We start from the raw sequence: 23,119 nt of genomic DNA, 5'->3' as shown, positions 1-23,119 counted from the left end.
CTCCTCATAGTAAACAACCTCCTCATAGTAAAGAACTGTATGATGGATGATAATAGAGATTGTAATGATATGGCTGAGGTGTACATTAGATTCCTGTACACATGGACATTTTTGAACAGTAAAAGGGATCGCTCATACCAAAACGCATCCACACCACATAATCCACCTGTGTCCTTTCTCACTATGAGGGACAGCTCAACTCAAAAAGAATAGTTGAGGGTGGTGGAAGTTGACTTCCTTCTCCTCACTATTTGAAAAGTCAGGGCAAGGCCTGGTTCTCTTTAGTAGAGTCTCTACACCATCATCACTGGTGGTGGGATCTTGAGAAAAGTGTGTTTAGAAAGGGCTTCTCCTCCCCGCATGGTCATGGCCAGGACACAGAGCTTGGCTGGGGGGAATGAATAGAGGCGGAATGCTGATTAATGAAGGACTAGCAAGCCCTTGTCGAATAAATTGGGCAGCGATATTGGGGGTTTGGGGTGTGTGAGGAGACATTCAAGTCAACCCCGCCAGAGATGGAACCTAAAACCTACACCTCTGATTTGAATCTGCAGTTCCCTTTTTGAAAGTTATTTTTAACAAAGGAACCTAGCACACACATCTGGCCATGATGTCTGGAACGTTTACGTTTTTTTTTCCTGCATCATCTGCTATTCTGCTCTGCCCAGCCTGATGAAGACCTGTACAGAGTTTAAAGCTAGTTTATGTTTGTGATTATTTAGTGATCTAAATAATCCCATACTCCTCTTTGTTTGTTTGTTTCCCTCTTAACCTTGGAGTTCTATTACAGCGTAAATACAGTTCTAAAAACAATGCCCCTCCTCTTTTGTGACGGTTTGAAGAGATTTTTTTGTGTCGTTTTAAAAAGCGTTTTGACAGTCTCGTTTTTGAAACTTGATACCAGCTGCCTTCCATGTTTCGTGTGAATTGGGATTACGATGGGATTAAAAGCAAAGCGACCTGCTGGTCACACTTCCTGTTGAGCGGTGGGTGGTGGGGACCCAACTTCTCTGTCAGCACCCCTCTACCCACCTCTTTCGGAGACGCAAACCGTGCTGAATTCAATGGGACTTGCTCCCCACCAAGAGGGTGAAAGAGCGCAAGAGGAGCTTCCCTCCGAAAAGTCACTGCTCGCCGGGCGCGCCTCGAGCGCCTCTTTGCTCTCCAGCCCCTTCAGGGGAGCCGCCGCTCTCGCCTCCGGGCCGCTGACGCCCAAGGGCCCCCTTTCAGGCGAAGGAAGCATCCGCAGCCTCGAAAAGGTCCCCGAGCCAAATAGGGCAAAGGGGACCCGCTGAAGTCCCCCACCGAGGGCGCGCCCTCCACAGCGGACCATCGGGCCGCCTCTTGGACTGGGAGGGAGGAATCACTCCGGGCGCAAGGCAACCCTCCACTAATGACTCTTTCATTAATTATATTTCCTAGTGGATTAAGTGCACCTAAACCGCACAAGTCCACCGAGGAGGAGCGAGCCTCGCGGAGGTTAATGGGAACCGGGAGAAGTCTGTGACCCTTCCGCAGCCTGGTTCTTCAGGGGAGCCCCGGCTCCATCCGTGAGCCCCCGGCCTTCCACGCAAAGCCCCTCCGCGGCCGGGGGCTCGGGCGCTCAAACCTGCCCTCTTTTCTTTTTTCTTCCCTCGGAGCCATCCTTCGCCCCGCCTCGCCTCTGAAGTCACGGCCAGCTCCTCAGAGAGAGGGAGGGGAGAGAGAGGAGGGGAGGGAGGGAGGGGAGAGAGAGGAGGGGAGGGAGGGAGGGGGAGAGCATGAGGAGGCCAGAGCTTTGCTTAAGCTGCAGAAAGGGAGAAGGCAGCTGAGGGGAAGGAAGAACGCCAGCCCGCCCGGCCCGGCCAGGAAGGAACGCGGCGTCTCCCGAGCTCCAGCACCTGCCGAGCTGAGGCGCGCGCGGGGGTACCCTGGACAGCGCCCCGCGCTTTTTCTCTGCCCTTCCCCGACCTGAGGGGCCGCCGTCGCCAGCCGAGCGCGCCCGCCAAGCGACCCGCGGAGCCGACGACATGGTGAGTGAAGGGGCCAGCCTATTTCTGGCCCGCTTGACGACAGCCGCTTTTCTTCCCGCTACTAGAAATCGCTAAATCCGGAGAGGGGGAGAGGCAGGAGGAGGACGAGGGCGAGAACCCTCCGGCAAGAGCTGCCTGCCTTTGTCAGAGCTGGAGGAAGGAGGGACGGCGGCGGCGGCGGCGGCGGGGAGGGGGGCTAGTAGGGACCCATTGGCGCGAAGGGGTTGCTCACCCCCTCGTTTGCTTAGCCTGGTCGGTGTCTTTTCCACGCCGCTGGACGCCCCCTGCCGCGACATTCGCCCTGTGCGTACAAATGGACAGCACGCATACGGCATGTGCCTGTAATGCAAAAGAAGCATCATCTCTGTGTGTATGTGCTTGTGTGTGCTTGTGTCTTTCACACCCATCCACCCACCCACGCTCACACGCACACCCCGCTCATTCCCTTCCACACACATGCTTCCCGGCTCCCTTGCTCTCCCAAACACACCCACTCACATGTGCCCACACATGTCCTTTCCCTTTCCTACATTTCTGTGCAACGCTGTCTCCCCACACCATGTTTTCTGTCATACCCACCACAACACAATTCTCTACACTCATTCCAGTACTGTATTATTTTTCGATCTCATGAACACTGTGTTCTTTTCTCATTACTGCACAAACCCACATATTGCTGGGTCTATTCTCTGTTATGCATAAATTCTACCTTTTAATTCTCTTTCATGCAGAAGGATGCAAGCCAATGCACTTCATATAATGTGCATGTCATGTCTGCCCACCTCAATAACACACCCACACAATCATTGATGCTGCTTCCCCCTACACACAGGTAACTGGATTTTTTTTTTAAAAAGCCTGCTCCTGTATACATGTGGGGAAACACATTTTCCATTTCACATAGACCCACATTAGCGTATCATCTCTCTCCTCTATCCATCCACAGCCAAGACATCCGCATGCACTGATATGATGTATTCCAAATGCACATATAACCTCAGCACACTCATAGAAAGATTTACTTTTGCTGTTTCCTCACTTTCTTGCACACACTGATAGAAGTATACTCAGAATCTCGTGGAAAACCTGCTTTACATCCTGAGAGTTGCTTAGCCAAAGACCTGGAAGCCAAGCCTCTCCTTTCCCCTTCCATTTCATAGTGTTTTAAAATTATTTTACTGTACTCACGGACTAGTTCTGTTTTGCATGCCATGTGTCCCTTATCCATCTACTCTACCACCTTGATTCCTTTGTAGTGCAATTGTGTAATTGCATTGGAATTCCACTACTGTATATTTGAAGTGAGTTCCAAGTGAGAATGTTTGTGGCTTTTTGGTTACCCTTCTGGAATTTCAATATGCCTCATGTTCTGTGTGTGAGTTGTAATTTATGCCACTTTTGAGTCTTTGGCCATTTTCTGTGTGTTTAATCTGAATTCGATTGATCATTTGCTTTTATCATTGTAAGCTACCCAGAATAGTGCATTTCACTAATGGGGCAGTATAGGAATAAAACAAAGAAACAATTTAATCAGCTGTGCTTTGCAGAGTCCACCATCTCTTTAAAAGGAACAAAGAGAAGGAAAAAAATAAATAATTATTGTTATATCCATAGTGAGGTGTGAAAAACTGCAAATTCTAGTGTGTCATAAATGTTTCACTACAGCAGTGGTTCCTAACCTTGGGTAAACCTAGGTGTTCTTGGACTGCAGCTCCCCAGCACACCTGGTGGTGAAGGCTTCTGCAAGTTGCAGTCCAAGAACACCTGGTTTTATCCAAGGTTGGGAACCCCTGCATTATGGCATTGCTACATTTCTTCTTTCTCACCTGCCTTTGTGGCAGTCAGATTAAAGGAGTGTGGGGAAGGCTAGTTCAAGAGGAAGTAATCAACTCCTTCCTGACTTCTGGCCAGCATCATGCTGCTCAAAGAGCTAGTCCAAAAGCCGGCTGGCTCAGCACCCATAATACGAACGGCATCTTTCTTAGATTGAAGACTTGATGAAACTCCAGACCCAAACAGTTTGCAAATTCCCAGGACGTTTGTGCATGGCATCTGATTTTGGGGAGAAAAAAAACCCTGTTTGTATCACAAATCCATGATCTGGGATGCATGGTTGAGAATTAGTATTCCACTTTTACTTCTATATAACCCATTTTGAAGTGGGTCTTTTGTGAAGATTTTTGTATTAGATTTTAGGGTTTTTTAGAATGTTGTTCAAATTTTTTGTGTTGTAGAATGCCTTTAGAAGAAATGCAAAACTTATTTTGGTACAGAAGATTCTTTAGTATTTCATGGAATGTTTCATGCATATATTCTGGAGTGGGGGTTGGAGAATATGTGGCCCTCCAAAAGTTTTGGGATTGTATCATCCATTATGTTTTGCTAGGACAATCAATAATGAAGGATGATGGGAACTGCAGTCCAACAAAATGTGAGGAACCAAATAAACATTCCAGATCTCTATGATAAATTTAAAAAAACAAGGCAGAACAAACAAATCTACTGTTTCCATGCTTTGGAAAAGTTTCTCGATACCTGTAATGATAATTACTAGCCTCAAGCAGCATGGCAATTAGATGACATTTATTTAAACTTCACCTTTGCTTGAAATAAAACTTAGACTAGATATGGCTTTCTTCCCTAGCTACCTGAAAGAGCCCTGACTTGTGCACAATGAAAGAGAGAGAAAATATTCAGAGAATTGCAATATCTTTTAGTAAAAATAATTTAAACTAATGAATGTAATAGTGGATCAATGGTGACATTGCAGAGCAAATGCAATGAAAACAGATGGAGGAGGAATAAAATAAAATTCAAACTCTACTTAAAAGTATTCTTGAAGGCTTTCATGGCTGGGATCCAATGGTTGTTGTAGGTTTTTTGGGCACGGCCAAACAGCCTGGAAAACCTACAACAACCATCCACTCAAAAGTATTCTTAACAGATTTTGTATCTTATATAGAATGAAACTGAAGAGAGTTAGGCTTTGGAGGATACTGAAGGACACTGCATGTCACTTTATATTGATTCCATTTTGCCAAGGACCCCTCCTTTATATTTCATTACCATTAATCGGACATTGAATAATTTTAAGTGAAGGTTTTTAAAAGTGATGGGCGTGACATAAATAAAAAATACGATGTAGCTGAACATTTTGAGAGTGGGAGGGGGTCATCTAATAGACTGTGAATTTAAAAACCAACCAACCAACCATGCCTAGCAGATAATTGTAGGCAAGGATGGCTGATGATTGGGATGGGATTGGGTTCCTCTAAAATTTTGGGAGGGAGGGAAGATATCTACATGTGCAGCAAACCGGTCCTGTTTTCAGGAAATAAGAACAAAAGAGTACATTTCCACGTGCAAATAAATTTAAAAAGGGGATTGACATAGTAACATATCATGGTTTTCTTTTCCATCCCCATCTTCTTTTCTCATTTTGTCATGTTCTTTTGAATTATGCATATGGAGGGACTATTTTGTCTTTGTTTTATTAACATACAGCTTCTTTAAGAGTTTTTTCAGCTGTAGAGTGACATACTATGTATAAATAATGAATAAAAAACCCCATTATTAGTCTTGCTATATGGTCTTATGAGCCAGTTCGACGATTGTATGAGTGAGGAAACTGAGGTGCAAGGTACCTAGATAACCAAATTCATTTCTCAGCAACACGATCATGTATTACAGTATGTTTGTTGTGACAACAAATGAGATTGCCTCATAGATCTCCAAGGAGCATACTAATAGTAACATGTAGTTAATGATATATTACATAATTAACAGCTAGGTGTGAATAATCTGTGCATAAGGTCATATACCGGCTATTAAGTTCTTCTTACTAAGCTAAACATTAAACTACCCAGAATACTCAGAGGCCTTAGAGAGTTAAATTTTTAAAAAATAGAAATGTATTCTGTATGGTGACTTATCCTGGTAAGAATTTATTTATTTATTTATTTATTTATTTATTTATTTATTTATTTATTTATTTATTTATTTATTTATTTATTTATTTATTTATTTATTTATTTATTTATTTATTTATTTATTTCATTGTTTCATTTATTTTAAAAAACCTAAATAAACAGAATATCAAGTACTTGAATTATGCTCAGTTGAGGCTAACGGCAAATTAAATCCAATATCTGATTTTTTAAAAAAAGTCTGATAAAAGCACTATAAGCTAATCCATAAAGCTGATAGAGTTCCTTTCTGGGGAGAAAATGGGATACAAACTGAATGAAGGAATGAACAAATGAATGAAAATTCAGACGTTTGTACCGAATTTAGTTTGTGCCTTCAGAACCTGTGTAAAATTTAAGTCTGGTGACCAAACAGAACTTCATAATTTTTAACAATTTTGTCAATTAAAAACCAGTGCTCTGGGCCATCATGTGAGCTGATCATAAGGATGCTGGGTTAGAGCCGAATTAGTGCTTAGTGGAGCTCTGCGTGCACAGGAATACAGTAAATGGATGGCAGGCAACGTTAGCAATGGCTCCTTTCCCCTGCAGCTACCTTTAGGGCAATGGTGTCACCAGGAGCAGCATGAGAAAGGAATACAGTGGGAAAGAAGAATTGGCAAAAATTGCCTCACTGTCCCCGCTCTTCTAGTAGGAGACTTCGATGGATTGTGTTTGTTTTCAGTGGATGGAAACGGTGCTTCTGCTTATAAAATGGCAGACCCAGATCTAACACGGCCATGCTTATAGTAGTCATTGAGTCAAATGCAAAGAGTTAGTTGAGATTAATGTAATCTGAAGTCAATGAGACAAGTTAGTTCAGACTAATATAAACCCAGCTGATTTCAGTCACTGAGTATGACTGAGTTTGGATTGAACCAATTTTTTGTAAGCAATAACAATATAGCAGTAGTTGTGTCCCAGTAATGCCTTTAGATTCAGGATGATAATAATTGCACTTTATGAAAAATTAACAGTTAGATTTGTAATGTGTTTATGCCATTTATCTTTTAGCAAAGCTTTGTAAGGCTTTCATAATAATTAGAGAATATTTAGTCCCGTTCTACCATGAGATTCAGTCTGAAGAAACAGGTGTTAGCAGAATATGCTTTGTATTCGCGAAGGCTTTCACGGCCGGGATCTAATGGTTGTTGTGGGTTTTTCAGGCTCTTTGGCCGTGTTCTGAAGGTTGTTCTTCCTGACGTTTCGCCAGTCTCTGTGGCCGGCATCTTCAGAGGACAGCAAATGTGTACATCAAAGGGGTCACAGACCGCATGGGGAAACTTTTGAAAAAACACAACCTACAAACAGTATTCAAGCCCACCACAAAAATACAACAAATGTTACGGTCAGCAAAGGACAGAAGGGACCCCCTCACCACTGCAGGAGTATACCAGATACCTTGCAGTTGTGGCCAGGTATACATTGGAACCACAGAATGAAGCATCCACACCAGAATCAAAGAACATGGGAGACACTGCAGACTAAACAAACAGAAAAATCTGCAGTAGCTGAACATGCCCTAAAACAAACTGGACATGAAATTCTATTTCAAAATACTGAAATACTGGACAACACCAGCAATCATTATGTCAGACTGCACAGGGAAGCCATTGAAATCCACAGAACTTCAACAGGAAGGAGGAAAGTTTGAAACTCAACAAAACCTGGCTCCCAGCTCTCAAAAACACAGAGTGCAAAAGGTCAACGGACTCCACCCAGCCATGAGGTCAGGGGATTACTACACACAAAAGACCAGCTAATGACACCCATCAATCACAGGGACAGATAATCTCCACTCCTTATCACAACAATACACCCACAACAAAACACACTAATCACCCATTTTCTGATTAGGACAATAGCCTATTTCACAAACTAGCCTATCTCACAGCCATAAATACTCCACTCCCAAGCCAACTACACCAGAGCACATTTGCTGTCCTCTGAAGATGTCAGCCACAGAGACTGGCGAAACATCAGGAAGAACAACCTTCAGAACACGGCCAAAGAGCCCAAAAAACCCACAACAATCAGAATATGCTTTCCTTTAATAATTAGAGCTCTCAGTTGTACATGTGTTGTTTATCCTGAGCCACAAGATTGACTTTGCAAATGTTTGCACAACCATGCATCCTTCTTACAAAATTGCTAAGTGACTTACAAAACTGCACAGGCCTCTCCATGCCTTCTCAGCAGCCATGGTGCGATTTATCTTGTCATTGTGAGATAACACCCCCTCCTCTCTGGACATCAGTCGCCTGTGAAAAACTGGGATATTTCAATGGTATCTGCAGGTGTAAGGTGTTTTTTCCACAAAAATAAATGTAATATGTTCCTACAAAAGAAATCCATTTGTTTCTAATATGGTCTTTGTTTGGATCTTCTAAGTGGTACTTACTTCTCAGTAGGTAGAACTGTGCTGTGCTTCTGAAGGTAGGATATTGCATTTAACTTGCCCTTTCTTCTCAAAAATTCTGCAAATAACTAGCCCCAGTTTATGGTGTCCAGTGTGGTGTAGTGGAGAGAGTGATGGACTACGGCTGTGGAGAACAGAGTTCAATTCCTCATTTGGCCATGGAAACTCACCGAGGGAATGGAACTGGTAAAACCATTCCTTTAATATCTCACTTACCTTGAAAGCCCTATTAGAGATGCTATAAGTTGGTTCCAACTTGATGGCACAGAACACAACACAGCCTTCAGTTAATTGAAGGGAAAAAAGCCTCAACCAAAGATGCTGCATATACCCATGTCTTAGATAATACAAAGAGTTTTAAAGCCTCTGATCTTCCATATTATTGCTTATATGTCTGGAGAGAAAATGTTTTCATTATAATGAAAATTATTCTTATTGTGCTCTTGTGTGCCTTATATTTTCTGCTTTCATATCAGGGCTGAGCTTAAGTAGCCCACATGGTTTCTCCTTCTTCCCCAAGTTTTATCTTACATAATATTTTCCCCCTGTGATAGGGGATAATTGCATATTACTGGGGTAGCATTGGTATTAGACTAGTATGTCTGCCAAAAAAGTTATAATGTCTGGCCATCACACATGGGGTAAGTATGTAACTTTAACCAGAGCTTGCAAGAGTCACTTTTTGGGACTTCCTCCCCCAGAATCCCACAGTTGCTGTGTCTGCTTGGTACAAGTTCTGCTTTATACACAGTTCATTGGATAAAGACATTATTTTTTATGAAGAAAGTTCCCGGTTCATTCCCAGTGCCTCCAGCTGGAAGCAGAGAGAGGCATGAACAAACCTGTGTCCGCTCCAGAAACTTTGGAGAGAACAGACACTAGTGGGCCAGGTAGCAGCTTCGTATTTTCATAGCAAGAAAAAACTGATTTCCCTACAACTGATTTCTGCAGCAATTTTTGGCAGTTAGCTGCTACTGTACTATGTACTGTGAACCTTGTTTTGTTTTTTGTTTTTTTGTTTTTAAATCTTTGGGGCAGCTGACCAGGGATACTTTGTCATCAGTTTGCCTAGTGCCAAGGACAAGCTCACAGTATCAATTTAGCTGATACAGGGATTATTAACGTCCTTGTTGTCTAAAGTTTTCTTGGAGTTGGGTTCCTACAAGCAAGCACCCCTCTCAAAGCAAGTATTTTATCTTCAGAGCAGGGCTATATTCTGCCTTTAAAGGCATGGGGCACAGCTAACATTAAAATCAAAGGATGTGAAATCAGCAGTACACACAGAAAAATGTTTTCTCCCTGCAAGGTGTCAAGAGCCTGGCCAGCCCTGCTTTTAGTCCAAATGTGTCAATTGCCGTAGGCAGCAGATCAAGGGTGTCATGAAAGTTTTACATTTTTCTAATTGCAGTTTTATTGCCTGGATGTAGGTTAGTGGGATTTTCTGGCTCACATGTGAAACTAAATCGCCTGGCCAGTGAGTCTAGAGTGCTGTTCATCTTGACTTCTATGGGTGTAGGAACAATTTGCTGCCTCACACTGGGCAACAGAATATTTTGGGCCAAGTATGACTGAACACTTTCCAATATCAGCTCATTTGTTGGGTTCAAGAAAATTGAGACTGCCCCTTACTAATGATTTGAACCAAAATGTACAGCCTTGCTCTTCTGGTGAGCCGGGTCCACTGTTAAATTCAATTATGCAGCAGAGTGTTGTTGAAACATACAGCCATGGACCCCCACAACAGATCCATATGCAGTTCAAACCCAGAAGAAAGAATAAGAATATATGGTCACTATGCCGCCTCCTTTTCCAATGGATTCTTCTCCAGGTACTGTATAGGTCTAAACATAGGAATGTGCTTTTTAGCTTTAGGCCTTGTACTGCAAACTCAGCATAGTTATTTTGTAAAGAGGCATAAACATCTGTATAGCTTAATATTTATTTTATTTTATTTGAAATATTTTCGCCTTGCCTTTCTCCTCCAAGAGGCCCTAGGGTGGCTCACATCACCAAAAGACAATATTTAAAGCTAAAAACAGTAAGTATACAACTATTAAAAAGAATCAAACAAATGCCACACTTAAAAATGGTAAACAAAAGCATTAAGAAAAGCACATTCAAAGTAGTAAGGCAGAACAGTCCATTTAAAAACCCTACTCAGGCAGCCAGTCACTCAAGGGAAGACTCACCTGCAGAGAAAGGTCTTCATTTGTTTGCAGAAGGACAGTAAGGATGAGAACAAACTGGCCTCCTATGGGAGGGAGTTCCAAAGTCTGGGAACAGTGACAGAGAAGGTCTTTTCCTGTGTCCCCACCGTAAATATATGGATTTGCTATGTACAGTGACTTAGAAAGAGAAAAATAAGTTTAATTACAACATTCTTATTAGTTTTAACTAATGTTGCATCCATTCCAATTTCACAGTTTTACTTGTATTGCATTCGGACTTCATGGTATTAAGTAATTTTACAATGACTGAAATCCAATAGTAAGTTGCCACTAGAGTAGGCCCATTGCGTCAGCGGGGCCTTGTGAGTCAACTCCTGCATAAGTTCCACTGATTCAGTGAGTCTGCTCTAGCTGTGATTTACTACTGGATGTTATCTAGTGTCTTACTAAAAGTGGAAAATATTCAGAGTAACAAATATAGGAAAAACATCTATCTAGCTGATCATTTAGAGAAGCTAGCGAACCATTCCTGTTGTGCTCTATATCCTTTCAGGCTAATCAGCAGAACAAGCTCTTTCCCCCATCTCCCCCACCCCCGAAAAAATACACTTCTGGGGCTTCTGTAACAGAATTGCTTGGGGGTGCAAGAATTCAAGTGTGCACACAATGCCACTGGCTGGCAGTTCAGAGGAGAGATGAAAGAGGGATTCATCCTCTGTACTACCATGCTCCTCTGAAGTGACAGAAGAAATGAAGAACAGAGAGTGGAAATCATTAAAAAGCCAGAACAGGTCAGGTAATATTCTGTGACTTCTCTGAAGAGTTAAGACCTCAGGGTTAAATAAATCCAACGTTGTGCTGGTGAAGGGCAATGGGACGTTTACCTTCTCTGCTCCTTCCCACAGCCTCCTGTAATGCCTGGATTTATGTAAATGTGTCTTGAGTTTTCTCCTGCTGTCTCAGTTGTATTTTGAAGACCTGCGGTGGTGATGGGGAAGCTGCAAGGAGAGGAGAAATCACTTGGTTCCCAGTTTGACTCATGGAACTATTTCTGTTGTAAGAATGGCACTATTAGATCATGGTTATAGGAAGTTGCATTTTAGAGAGTTAAACTGACCAGCAAGAGAGATACCAGGGACCTAACTCTGGGAAATGTGTGCAAAGCATGCCTTCTATCACAGAATTGTTTTTGTCTTGTGCTTTGATTTAGTGCTGAGGGTTCAAAGGTGGGCTGATGGCCCCCGCTTCCCCTATTCTTTCTTCACAATAGCACTGAGAGATACCTTCGGCAGAGAGAAAATAAGAATGGCTGAGTCAACTAGCAAGCCTCATGGCTGAATGAAGAGTTCCCAACCTTGGGTGGCCTTGGACTGCAACACCCTGAAACCCTGAGCAGCACAGCTGAAAGGGCTTCTGGGAATTGTAGTCCAAGAACACCTGGGTTACCCAAAGTTGGGAACCTTTTCAGTAGGGCATTCTAGCCATTATGCTGTGCTTGATCTTTACAGTCCAAGATCATTTTTCTTCACAACTAAGACACAAGGAAGTTGTTGCTACTACTGTATTGCCTTCCACAGAAGGGACTTAGGTTTGATTTATGCGCATTAAAGAAAACTATGACTTCCATGGGACTTGCCGTCATTTTCTTTGACATGCCTGTCTTTTGTTTTGCTATATAGGCAAAAGTCTGTACAGATTAAAAAATCACAACAGTGTTTCCTCCCTCCAGCTTTTTAAGTAACTTTGGGACAAACTTTGGGGAAGTATGGGGTCCAATTTGTGGGTGTCCAAAGTTTAATTTCAAATTACTTCTTGATATAATCTGATGTCCTCATACATTATAGAGAGTTGTGCAAAAACTGGTTTTGATTGGAGGGAATTCTTGCGTATCTCAATGTTCACCGTTCCTGGTCACAAAGGTATATAAAACAGAATAGTCCAAAGTTTATTTTCGAATGCAGGAGCATATAAATTTCAAGTTCTTACTGAAACTGTTCATTTAGCTCTATTTTAGACTTCACTGAGGTCTAGGAAGAAGCAGCTAATAATTAATCTCAGCCTTGTGCCTGTCAGAGCTCTCAAAAGTCTGCTTATTATTTTGTGACGTCTTAGCTGGTTCTAATAAAAAGTATGATCTTATTCTGAATATTTTTCTACAGGCAACATTCTTCACTTAGTTTTCCCTAGGGTATTTTTAAGACGTTAGAGGTTTTTAGCTGTGATAGAAATTTAACCTGGTTTTAGTTCCCTTCCTCATGCTACAGTGTATTGAATTGTACTGTATTATGTTGTTTTTATTTGATGTACTTTGCAACAGCCTGTGTGCTACGCAATAAACTTATATGTATGTATGTACAGGCAGCATTCCACTTAACAGGAGTATTTGTTGGCAAGATAAAGCTTGCAACAAGGTAGTAAACATTTGGCTCTCTGTTAAATTATATTGGTCTGCACCTTCCATTGTCATTCACTGTTAGTTATGCTGACTAGGGATAATGCAAATTGATGTTCAGCAACATCTCTAGAGCCATGTTTCCCAGTCTTGGGTCCCCAGGTGTTCTTGGACTAAAAGTCCTAGAAACCTTGGCCAGCACAGCTAGTGGTGTGGGCTTCTGGGAATTGCAGTCCAACAATGCCTGGTTTACCCAAGGTTGGGAACTCCTGATCTGGAGTAGCCGTTCTTTACCTTTTGTTTGACCATGGCCATAAACCCAATATGAAAGAAATATAGACCGAAACAGGATTGTATAAATCATATTTGTTTCCAGTCTGTAGCCCCCTTCAAATATGCCAGCCACCACCACCACCCCTCATAGGGCCATATGGCAGACTTTGAGGATGGCTGATCTAGAGCACCACATTTTGCTCACCTCTGCTGTAAAGCTTTTCACACATTAAGTGTTATATCTATAATTACAGTGCTGCCTTGCTAGATGATGATAATCCGTTCCACTGAAATAGCTGTTTAGTGAAATCATTGTCTAGCAAAAAGCATTTCCCCATCGGAATGCATTGAAACCTGTTTAATGCGTACCAATGGGGAAGAATCGTCATTGTCTAGCGAAGATCGGCCATAGGAAAGCCGCTTTGCGAACTGCCGATCAGCTTTTTAAATTGCTGGCTTGCAAAGCTTAGGTCCCGAAAACATCTGTTTTGCGAGCACGGAGGAAGCTGTCAAAATTGTCGTCTAGCGAAAATCGGTTTGCGAAGCAGGGACCAAACATTGTTCAGCAAAATTCCCCCATAGGAATCACTATTTTGCGAATTGCTATAGCAATCGCAAAAAGTCAATGTCTAGCGAAAAAACTGTCATGCGGTGTTACTGTCTAGCGTGGTACCACTGTAAATTATGAGAGGAATGACAAATTCAGATTCTACTATGTTCTCTGTTTCCTATCCCATTTCCCCCCTTTCTTCACACAGTTGGCATCCAAATTTGTTCAGCAGCCCATGTAATAGTAACCTGAAAATCTAGGCTTCAGTAATATAAGTGGGGCCCACCTGCCTTTACTCAAGGAAGACCAGATTACTTTCTAGTATTAATTTCATCTGTACAAGTGGTGCTCATTGCTGTTTGTGCCTTTCCCACAGAAGCATTTTTCACAGCCAGACTTAAGTAGATAGAGCCACTTTGTTTCTTGCAGTCTTTGAACAGAATTCTTTCAAAGAGCAGCGTGCTGGAAGCAAGTGAATGGCTGGCATGAACCTTAAAGAGGGGGTGGGGGAAAATACTGTTTCAAGGAATTGGCATTCCGTTCATCAAGATGCAAATTCCAAACCATGGGCAGCCACATCAGAGTTGCTTTCCAGTTACATGTTATGTAATGGTTCATTTGGTGAGTTGTGTAGGAAGCTGGATGAATTATACTACTAGATTTTTTTAAGTGACCATGTTTAATAAGCAAAAGGGATATTGCAGTTAGTTACATGTTTTGAGTTGGAGTTTTAGAAGTTAAAAAAGATAGCCAAGCCGTAATTCTGAGTGCATTTATTCCATCACAGTTCCATTAATTATAGCTGCACAATAGTGCATTTATGTTATTGTGCAGCAGAGCAAATCAACATTCTACAACATGTTTCTAAAACTGTGAGCAGCCCAAACAAACAAACAACTTTGAAACTGGACTTCAGATCAGCACCAGATTTGGCTCAGGTGTAGAAGACAGTCTGCTCCTTTACTATGCAGAATTTGCAAAGGTTTGGGCAAGGGGTTTTGAGGTTCTGATTTTGTTTTAACAAAAAGTAAAACTGTTCCCCCCCAATGCTGAAATGAGTGGCCCCAAACATCTCCAGATTCAAAACAGATAAAATAAATTGAAAAGATTAGTCTTGCTTATTTTTTAAAAAAATGGTTGGCCCCACCCTCTTTTTTATAATGGAAAGAATCCAGGCTGGAACATAGTTTTCTAGTCTGCATTCTGTGGAGCAGGCATGCAACGTTAGTTTACCTGAGAGGTTAAAGGGCATGTATGTTTCTCCATTGTGTGTGTGTTGCACTTACTTAACACATTTATTTCACCATTTCATTAAGTTCAAAAAAGCCCTTCAAAATATTTTGGCACCGAGGAACTACAACCAAATCGCAGCTGCTCTTGCTTCTGTCCTCTCCAAGCAACCACAGTACAGATCGTCTGCTCATCTTCTGGGACTCTCTAGCACTGGGCAATTCTACACGAGAGAGGTTTCTGTTGGAATTTGTGTGTATGTGTACATAAACTTCTGTTTTAAAAAGCCAGGAAATGGTGCTCATTACCATTAATGTTTATTGAAAAACAGCCCTGACGATTGCATCAGTAAGAACTGATGAAATTGATGAAAAAAAGGAAGCAACTTCTGGGGTTTTCCATTGCGTGGTGTCACTTTGTGAATGGTAGTGAGACCAAGAGGGTATCCTGTAGACCACCTTGACTGCTGACATTAGTGTCAACATTCATGCTTCCCTTTACTATGTAAAGCTTGACATCCTTTTCCCCTATGAGCAAGATATTGTGCAGCAGTATTGGGCCATTACCTGGTGTTTTGAGTTGTGGATACAGAAGCATAAAATGGAGGTTCTTGAAGAATTGAATATTACTAGATGTCCAGATTTAGATATTACCAAGATTGTAGCACTGGCACAGCAATCCATGAATTAAAATCTATTGAATATGGGAAGCATTAAAGCAATAATCCCTATTGACATTTACACTTATAATTTCCAGTCTTGTAAATAGTTATTGTACAGTGATTAAAGACATTTGGAAAGAACTACTTCGGGAAATGCAGTGTGAAAATTGTAGCCTTTGTGTGTCACATTCACTTCTCTGATACCTCTGAGTTTCACAAGACTGTGTTTTCTCTCACATGGAAATCTTTGTTAGAAGTCCCTTAATGCAGAATCCTCTTGTTTTCTTTTGTAATTCAGTACATAAAATGAAATCAAATCATATCCATTTTTTTTAAAAAAAAGATGATCAAAATACTGTATTACCTTTATCAATTTGATTTAGTGGCCAGTTTTGCTCAAGAAAGCTACACAAACAAGATAACAGTTGAAAAGTATGAAGGGTGGCACTTTTTGCCAATAAAAATAACACACACTTTCTTTGAGAGCTTTAATTTCTGAGTAAAACAGTATCATTAGAAATAAATCCCTGGGAGCCACCGTGCCCTAGAATAGAGAGTGGACAACTATGCAAGAATGGCATGTACGGTTTAGCTGACCTACAGAGTTTAACACATAGCAAAAATGTAGTGCCATTAACTTACATACACATAACTCAACTGAAATACAGTTACATAAGTATAATAGTGCAAATAGTGCAGTTATCATGAGCTGTGAATTATCTGTAGTAACAGCCAGAGCCTGGAAAGCAAAATTCTTTTTTAAAAAAAACCATCTTTCCCAGAATCCCTACTGGTCACATGCTTTCTAAGAAATTCTAGGAGCTGTAGACCAAAAAGAGATCAAGGTAAGGTTTGGAAACAGAAATAAGAAACCTCACAGCTTTTGCACTACTGTACCAGTTGAAGTCTATAGGTGGCTTACCTATATAATATAACATTTGGTTCCCTCTAGTGGTTCAGTTCTGATAATTTCATCTTGAAAATCTGTATTTCTAGGTATTTTCATTTAATATTTTTAATTTTCTCAGACCATGGATAAATGAATCTTTACATACTGATCCTGCAGATATTGAAGCCCTACTGTATATGTCTGTGTGCGCGCACACACATGTGCACAGTTCCCTGAGACCTTAGCTGGTACCATGAGATGCCATAGTGCTAGCAACCTACAGGCCTTACAATATTAAGAATAAGGAGGAGGCGGTGGAGGAGGCAGCTATGGTCTATGTTTGCAGACTCCTCTCAGGGCCAGATAAGATTCATGCTTAGGTCTGCAAGGAATACACATATTTTATGATATTCATAGCATCTTGGATTGTTCAATGTTTGCAGTGTAGGTGTTTAAAGGCAGTGCCATCTGTATTGGAGGGACATTGCTCGTCACCACATAATCATCTCTGTGTTCAGAAGTATGTGTGAAGATCACTTGGCTTCAGATGTAATGTCACCTTTAAATATGTTACAGTAAACAGAAACCACAGGCTTGAAACCCAAGATTGTGACATACTTTTGCACTGAAGAAGCACAGCTTTCCTTTGGCAGACAATTTATAGTGTAACTTCTACTATCTACACTTATGCACTGATGGACAAAGAACTGTGGGGGAAATTTCTGGCTGGTTTGCTTTGCAGTGTGCTAGCCAGAGTCTATTTTTCTTGGGTAGTGCCATCTTGGTGAGGAAGCTATTATTTCCTATATTCTATCCAGTACTGGGTAGATTTGTTGTTAGTTTCTGAACAGCAGCCTGGGCAAAGCTTTAGCTACAGGGTTAACTGGTGACAAAGATACTTTAGAACACCTAGTAGTTAGTAGTTATTAGAGATGGTCGCTTCACATTTGTATTAGAAACAAAATCTGATACTGCAGGTGGTATCAATTCCCATCCCCCGTGCTCAGAAGTATAGCTGGCTCGCTCACTGAGCTCTGCGCAGTGCAGGAGTCTGCCTTTAGGATTGGCACACCAGCTGGCCATCATTTCCTCCACAGGCAGCCGACCACTGTGGCGTGGAATCTCTCCACTCAGCCAATGAGTGGTCAGCTGATCAGGGAGGCAGGGAAGGCCCAGCCAGGCTCCTTCCCAGATTGGTGCACTGGTGCTGAAGGTGGACCCCTGTACTACGTGGAGCCCGGTAAGTTGGCTGGCTGGTTTTGGGGATGGGAACCAGTACCACCTGCAGCATCAGGCTTTGTTTCTAATATGAATATGAAGCGACCATCTCTAGTTGTTAGAATTACAAAGAATTCTAAATTTTGTAATTTTTTTGTTATTCAAAAGTAAACCAAACAGTTATTTTGTGCTGCTGGCCTATGGTATAAAACAAATGTAAGCACTTGCAATTGTAATATAATTTGTTATTGCAAAAAGAAATTAATTTCTGGTAATTAATTATTTGTAACAGTTGCTTTTAAGCATTAAAGTGGAGGGTGTTTCTGAAAGTCACCCAGATTTCTAGGTTGCTGTGTCTCTATTGACTCTAAGTGTTTGGGCTGCTTTTGGAAGAAAGGGGCCTAGGAAGTCATTCTGTGCACACAGTTTTATCCTTTGTGATGAAAACATATTTTATTTATTTTATTTATTTATTTGATTTGTATCCCGCCCATCTGGTAGGTCAGTACCACTCTGAGCGGCTAACATAAAATATACAATTATAACAAGATAAACCAGAAATATCAAATGTCAATTAACAAAACATAATGAATCATAAATAATAAATAGAAAAAGAAGAGAAAAGTAAATTAAATTAAATTAAACGCTGGCAGGAGGGAAGGCCTTGATATAAAGCCAAGTTTTTAACTGAGTTTTAAATGTACCCAGCGAAGGGGCCGCGCGAATCTCAGGAGGGAGATTGTTCCAAAGGCGAGGGGCCACCGCCGAGAAGGCCCGGTTTCTTGTCTTCTCTCTCCGGGCCTCCCTCGGCGTCAGGCCCCTCAGCCTCACCTCCCGGCTCGCGCGGGTGGTTCGGGTAGAACTTGGTGGGTGAAGGCGTTCCGCCAAGTATCGAGGTCCCAAACCGTTTAGGGCCTTATAAGTGAGCATTAAGACTTTGAAGTCGATACGGAAACAAATGGGCAGCCAATGCAGTCTAGCCAGAATGGGAGAGATGTGATGGTATTTTCTCGCACCGGTGAGAAGTCTGGCTGCTGCATTCTGCACCATCTGAAGTTTCCGTATCAGCCTCAAAGGTAGCCCCACGTAGAGCGCGTTGCAGTGATCTAATCTTGAGATTACGAGTGCGTGTACTAAGGTAGTGAGGGCCCCCGTGTCGAGGTAGGGCCGCAGCCGGGCAATCCGCCAAAGATGGAAATAGGCGGAGCGGACAACCGACGTCACCTGTGTTTCCATGGTGAGCGTCGGGTCCAAGTGTATGCCCAAGCTGCGAACCCCGCTCGCCGGGGCCAAGGCCGCCCCCCCAAAAGAGAGAGGGCCAACCAGGCCACCAACCACGGGGGGCCCCACCCTCAGGACTTCCGTCTTGTCCGGGTTCAGCCGTAGGCCATTTTCCTGCATCCATTCCAGTATAGTCTCCAGGCAGCGCTGAAGGGTCAGGACGGCATCACCTGCAGTTGGCAAAAAGGAGATATAGAGCTGAGTGTCATCAGCGTACTGGTGACACCTCGCTCCACAGCTCCTGATGACCGCCGCTAGCGGCCTCATATAGATGTTAAATAACATTGGGGAGATAATCGAACCCTGTGGAACCCCACAATTGGAGCTCCACGGGGCCGAGACCCTCTCCCCAAGCTGAACTCTCTGGGGACGGTCCTCCAGGAAGGAGCGGAGCCAGGCTAACGCCTGGCCACCGATTCCCAACTCGGAGAGCCTCCCCAGGAGGATACCGTGGTCGACGGTATCAAAGGCCGCCGAAATATCGAGGAGGACCAACAGAGACAGTTTGCCCCTGTCGGCCTCCCTCAGCAGGTCGTCATACAGGGCGACCAATGCCGTCTCTGTCCCGTGGCGCGGCCTGAAGCCCGACTGGAATGGGTCCAGTGCATCTGTTTCATCCAAGAGCGCCTGAAGCTGGTCTGCCACCACCCTCTCCACCACTTTGCTCATGAAAGAAATATTGGCGACGGGCCTGTAATTGCCAATTTCGTCCGCCGCCAAACTAGATTTCTTTCGTATGGGCCTAATGAGTGTCTCCTTGAGGGCAGGTGGAAATCTGCCCTCAAGGAAAGACCCATTTATTATGGCTGTGGCCCATTCAGTTGTTTTCGGCCTGGCTGCTTTGATTAGCCAGGCCGGGCAAGGGTCCAAGGAGGAGGTGGTGGCCCGACAGCGGTCAAGCGCTCTGGTCACAGAGTCAGGTGTAACTGGCTGAAAAGAATCAAGAATAACCGGGCAAGGCGGAGCGCTGGACATCTCAGCTCGATTCACTGTATTTAAAAAGGGAGAGAGCTCCCGGCGGATGGCCTCCACTTTAGATTTAAAAAATGCCGCAAATTGGTCCGGGGAAAAACTAGGGGGAGGCCGATCTCCCGGGCCAACTCCGGATAGGTCGCGTACTATACGGAAAAGTTCCGCCTGCTGGTTGGATGCTTCGCTTATCCGGTTAGCGAAGAATGATCTACTAGCAGCCTTCACCTTGCTCAGGTAAAGGTTAGTTGCGACCTTGACGGCTATCCAGTTATCGTCCGTCGGATTCTTCCTCCATCTACGCTCTAGCCTTCTCCTTATTCGCTTCATCGCCCGGAGCTCCTGGGAAAACCAGGGCGCCGGACGTGTTCTGCGTCGGAGAGGGCGTTTGGGCGCGATCGTGTCCACTGCCCGGGTGGTAGCGGTAGACCAGCTATCCACCAGAACGTCGACAGGAGCGCTAGCCAGGTCAGCGGTAATCCCTCTCATGGCATCTTGGAAACCAATCGGATCCAGTAGTCTTCGAGGGCGGGCCATAGCAATAGGCCCTTGCTCCCTGCGTGGGGGGAGAGCCACTGTGAGGTTACATTTGATCAGGTGGTGGTCTGACCATGACAAGGGGACTGACACCAGGTCCGCCACCATCAGACCACTCTCGCCCCAATTGGAGGAAAAGACCAGGTCCAGTGTGTGACCACCCACGTGGGTGGGGCCGTTGACATGTTGGGACATGTTCAAGGAAGCCATGGTTTCCAAGAACTCAGAAGCTGGCCCAGTAACCTCTGCCTCCGCATGCACGTTGAAATCACCCAGGACTACAAGCCTCGGGGATCCCAACAATGCCGCGGAGACAAAGTCAGCCAGCTCCGGAAGGGAAGTGGCTGGACCGCAGGGAGCGCGGTAGCCCAGCAAAATCCCAATTCCATCCCTGGCCCCAATCGACACGTGGAGGGCCTCTAGACCAGGCCTTACCGCCGAGGAGCGCCTGGTAACCTCCAAGATGGATTTATATACAATGGCTACTCCCCCCCCCGCCCTTCCAGTCTACCCTGGTGCTGGACATCATAACCGGGCGGGCAGATGAGAGCCAGAGGAGGACCACCCTCCCCATTAAGCCACGTCTCGGTTATGCATGCCAGGTCTGCATCCTCCTCCAGAATAAGATCTTGAATTAGCTGGGGCTTATTGGATACAGACCTGGCATTCAACAGCAGCAGGGTTGCTTGCTGGGTGGATCAGTAATCCAGTAATCCTCTGGATCAGTAAAAAGTCAGCTGAATGGATGGCCTTTGATTTAGAGCTGTTGCAATGCTTGAAATGAGGGTTGTTTTTTTCTCTTCCAAATGTTAGTGTTACTAAGCAATGGTAGAATTACCTTTGCATACAGGGGCAAAGGGAGCAAGCTTTTCAACAGGGCAGACCACAGAGCTGCAATTAGGGATAGAAAATCCTTGATGATCCTCCCTACCAGTAACAGGAGGAACAACCGTTGGTACATTAATCCCAGCCTTGAGGACACAGAATTATGCTGTAGGCAACTGGGACAGCAACCAAGAAACCTGCTTCTTAAACATAGAGCCCCCTTTGTCTCCAGGCCAAAGCATTGAAAGGCATTCTTTCTGTTGCTCTATCGCTGTCTTTTAGATTGAAAAGTCCATTTCCAAAATAGCATACAAATCCGGTCTGCAGACTGTGCATGCAGTGTCTGAAATGTGCTAAATGGAGGTTGGGGAATCCATTTCCCAGTGTCCATTCACCAAAGAGAATCAAAATATGTGGCAGATAGCTGTCGAAAGCTCATTCTATTTCATATGGTTTACTATTCGAATAGATAAATCTATCTCATTCTTATGCCTCCCTTTCAGAAAAAGATATCAAAAGCATTTCCTTTTTTAAAAAATGTGGAACATTATAAGATTCTTAATAATCCTTCTGTTAGTTGTTACTGGTTTTTCGGGCTCTTTGGCCGTGTTCTGAAGGTTGTTCTTTCTAATGTTTCACCTTTCTCTGTGGCCGGCATCTTCAGAGGACACAGAGTGCTGTCCTCTGAAGATGCCGGCCACAGAGACTGGTGAAACATTAGGAAGAACAACCTTCAGAACACGGCCAAAGAGCCCGAAAAACCCACAACAACCATTAGATCCCGGCCGTGAAAGCCTTCGCGAATACAGTAAATCCTTCTGTTACTTTTCAGTACTTAATAGAAATGCCCGCAGTATTCCTGTAACATTCTGGAATGTTCAAAGGAACATGCATACATTCTTTTGATTGTTTTTGCAGCAACCCTAATAGCTAACAAAGTTCATAATCATTCCAGTAAAAGATTTATGATGAGGTTGAGATGCTTGTCCAAAGCCACCCTTAGTTGCTGAGCTTGTGTGACTGAAGCAGGATTTCAGCTGGTCACTTCTTAGTACATAGCTCTATCCAGGACACAGTTCATGCCTTAATCTAGAAGTGAATGAATGAATGGAGGGGGTGGATTGGGGTGGCATGCTGTCCCTGTGCTGCACATTCAAGGAGCCATGAATGTAGGACTTTAAAACATAGATTTCCCTATACTGAGTCAGGACTGGTCCAGCTAACTCAGTCCTGCATACACTGACTGGTGGGATTTCGGGAAGAATTATATTCTAACCCTACCATGAGCATCATCCCTGTCTTAAGCAGACACTGTGCCACTGAGCTCTGGCACTTTCCCATCCTACATATCCAAACATGGATAGGCTCCTATACCCATGACCTTGGACACTCTGTTTCCAGGTGAACGGATTGCAGGTAAGATGCTGGGAAAATAGAGCTTCACATGCTTCTCCAGTGACACTGGACATCAGTGGAGAGTGTGCCCTGTTTATTTGTACTTCCCAGATATTACAGGCTACAGTATTTACTTAACTATACAGAATTTTTCTCATGCCTTAAAAGTACTTGAGACCTGCTGCTTTCTCTCTTTCTTCCATTTTTTTGACCTGCAAAGAAGATAAGTGTGTGGAGATAGGGATGTGGCTCCACATTATATAAAAAGGAAAAAGAAAACAAAAGAGTGTATTGTAAATAAAACTGTTCTAATTTTTTTAAAAAACTACAAAGCA

General features: G+C 43.4%; 1 protein-coding gene across 1 annotated transcript in view; it reads left to right on the top strand.

Moving 5' to 3' along the window:
- The first annotated feature begins 1,788 nt into the window (after nucleotides 1–1,788).
- Nucleotides 1,789–23,119, top strand: part of ELOVL2 (ELOVL fatty acid elongase 2) — a 56,468-nt gene continuing 35,137 nt past the window's right edge. Inside the window, exon 1 of the mRNA XM_020797098.3 lies at nucleotides 1,789–2,012. Coding sequence (XP_020652757.2) covers nucleotides 2,010–2,012 — 3 coding nt within the window. The 5' untranslated portion in view covers nucleotides 1,789–2,009. The remainder of the gene's footprint in view (nucleotides 2,013–23,119) is intronic.

The sequence above is a fragment of the Pogona vitticeps genome, chromosome 4, assembly GCF_051106095.1.
Source record: "Pogona vitticeps strain Pit_001003342236 chromosome 4, PviZW2.1, whole genome shotgun sequence".
Classification (NCBI taxonomy): Eukaryota; Metazoa; Chordata; class Lepidosauria; order Squamata; family Agamidae; genus Pogona; species Pogona vitticeps.
The sequence above is the reverse complement of the archived record's forward strand: the minus strand, read 5'-3'. Positions and strand labels throughout refer to the sequence as shown.